General features: G+C 61.0%; 1 protein-coding gene across 1 annotated transcript in view; it reads left to right on the top strand.

Moving 5' to 3' along the window:
* Position 1: 1 nt before the first annotated feature.
* PCLO (piccolo presynaptic cytomatrix protein) overlaps positions 2-1004 on the top strand; it is a gene marked incomplete at its 5' end in the record, with an annotated part of 372092 nt that continues 371089 nt past the window's right edge. The window contains one exon of the mRNA XM_035901092.1: positions 2-159. Coding sequence (XP_035756985.1) covers positions 2-159 — 158 coding nt within the window. The remainder of the gene's footprint in view (positions 160-1004) is intronic.

The raw sequence follows: 1004 nt of genomic DNA, 5'->3' as shown, positions 1-1004 counted from the left end.
CCCCGCGGCCCCCTTGCAGCGCCTGGTCCCGGCCGGGGTGGAGGCGGACCTGAGCCAGCTGAGCGAGGAGGAGAGGAGGCAGATCGCCGCTGTCATGTCAAGGGCGCAGGGGCTGCCCAGAGGGAACCTCGCCGGCGCGGAGCCGCCTCCCATGCAAAGGCACGCACGGAAAATCTCCCTTCTCCCGCTCCTCCCTTCCCCCCTTCTCCGTCTCCTCGCGGTGGGGCGGGGGGCGAGTCGCAGCACGATCCGGGCCCGCTGCCGCGGGAGCGGGCGTTGTATTTTGCTGGCTGAGGGAGGGAAGGGGGCGGCTGCTCGAGCGCGGACGCTGGGATGGAAGCTGCACGCTCCGGCTTTTCCCGCTCCGGTGGTTTCCCGTAATAACGGCGAGTCCTCGGTTCCAGCGGGCTGCGCCCGCTCCCCTTCCCTCCCTTCGCACCGATCCGGAGCAGGGGTAGTTTCTGTCTCTGGGGAGGGGAGAGGTTTGCAGGCAGCGCTTCGGTTTTCTCCGCGTGTGCGTGTGCGCGCTTCCCGGGGCGGGGGGGCCCCAGGGCTCGGGCAGACGCCAGGGAACCGCTCCCCGCGGCTGGTGGGCTCTGTAAGCTTCTCTTTCTGCAGAAAGAGATTCTTGTTGAATCTTTCAAAGCTTTTGGGCATAATGTATTTGACAGCCATTGCTCTGCCAATTCTCAACCTCTACAACTCTCATTTGGCTTCATTAAATAGTCATGGATTGAGGAGGTCTGTTTCAGCCTATTCTTTCCCCCTCATTTTTCTTCTCGATTTATTTTTTTCCTTTTTTTGTTGAAAGGGGAACGAGAGGCGAAATAATATATTGAATTTATTGCCACGGGATTCAGTATTCTGGTAGTGATGGCTTCACCTTGTTGTGCATCTCCTCAGGTTAGGGTAATTTCCTGCCCCTTAGCACCTTCACTGCCCGATGTGCAACAAGCCCGTTCCCCCGCTCCGGCCCGGGGGCCGGTTCGCTCCGGCGCCGGTGC

The sequence above is a fragment of the Egretta garzetta genome, unplaced genomic scaffold, assembly GCF_000687185.1.
Source record: "Egretta garzetta isolate BGI_Z169 unplaced genomic scaffold, ASM68718v1 scaffold148, whole genome shotgun sequence".
Lineage (NCBI taxonomy): Eukaryota > Metazoa > Chordata > Aves > Pelecaniformes > Ardeidae > Egretta > Egretta garzetta.
This window is presented reverse-complemented; position numbering and strand designations above follow the sequence as displayed.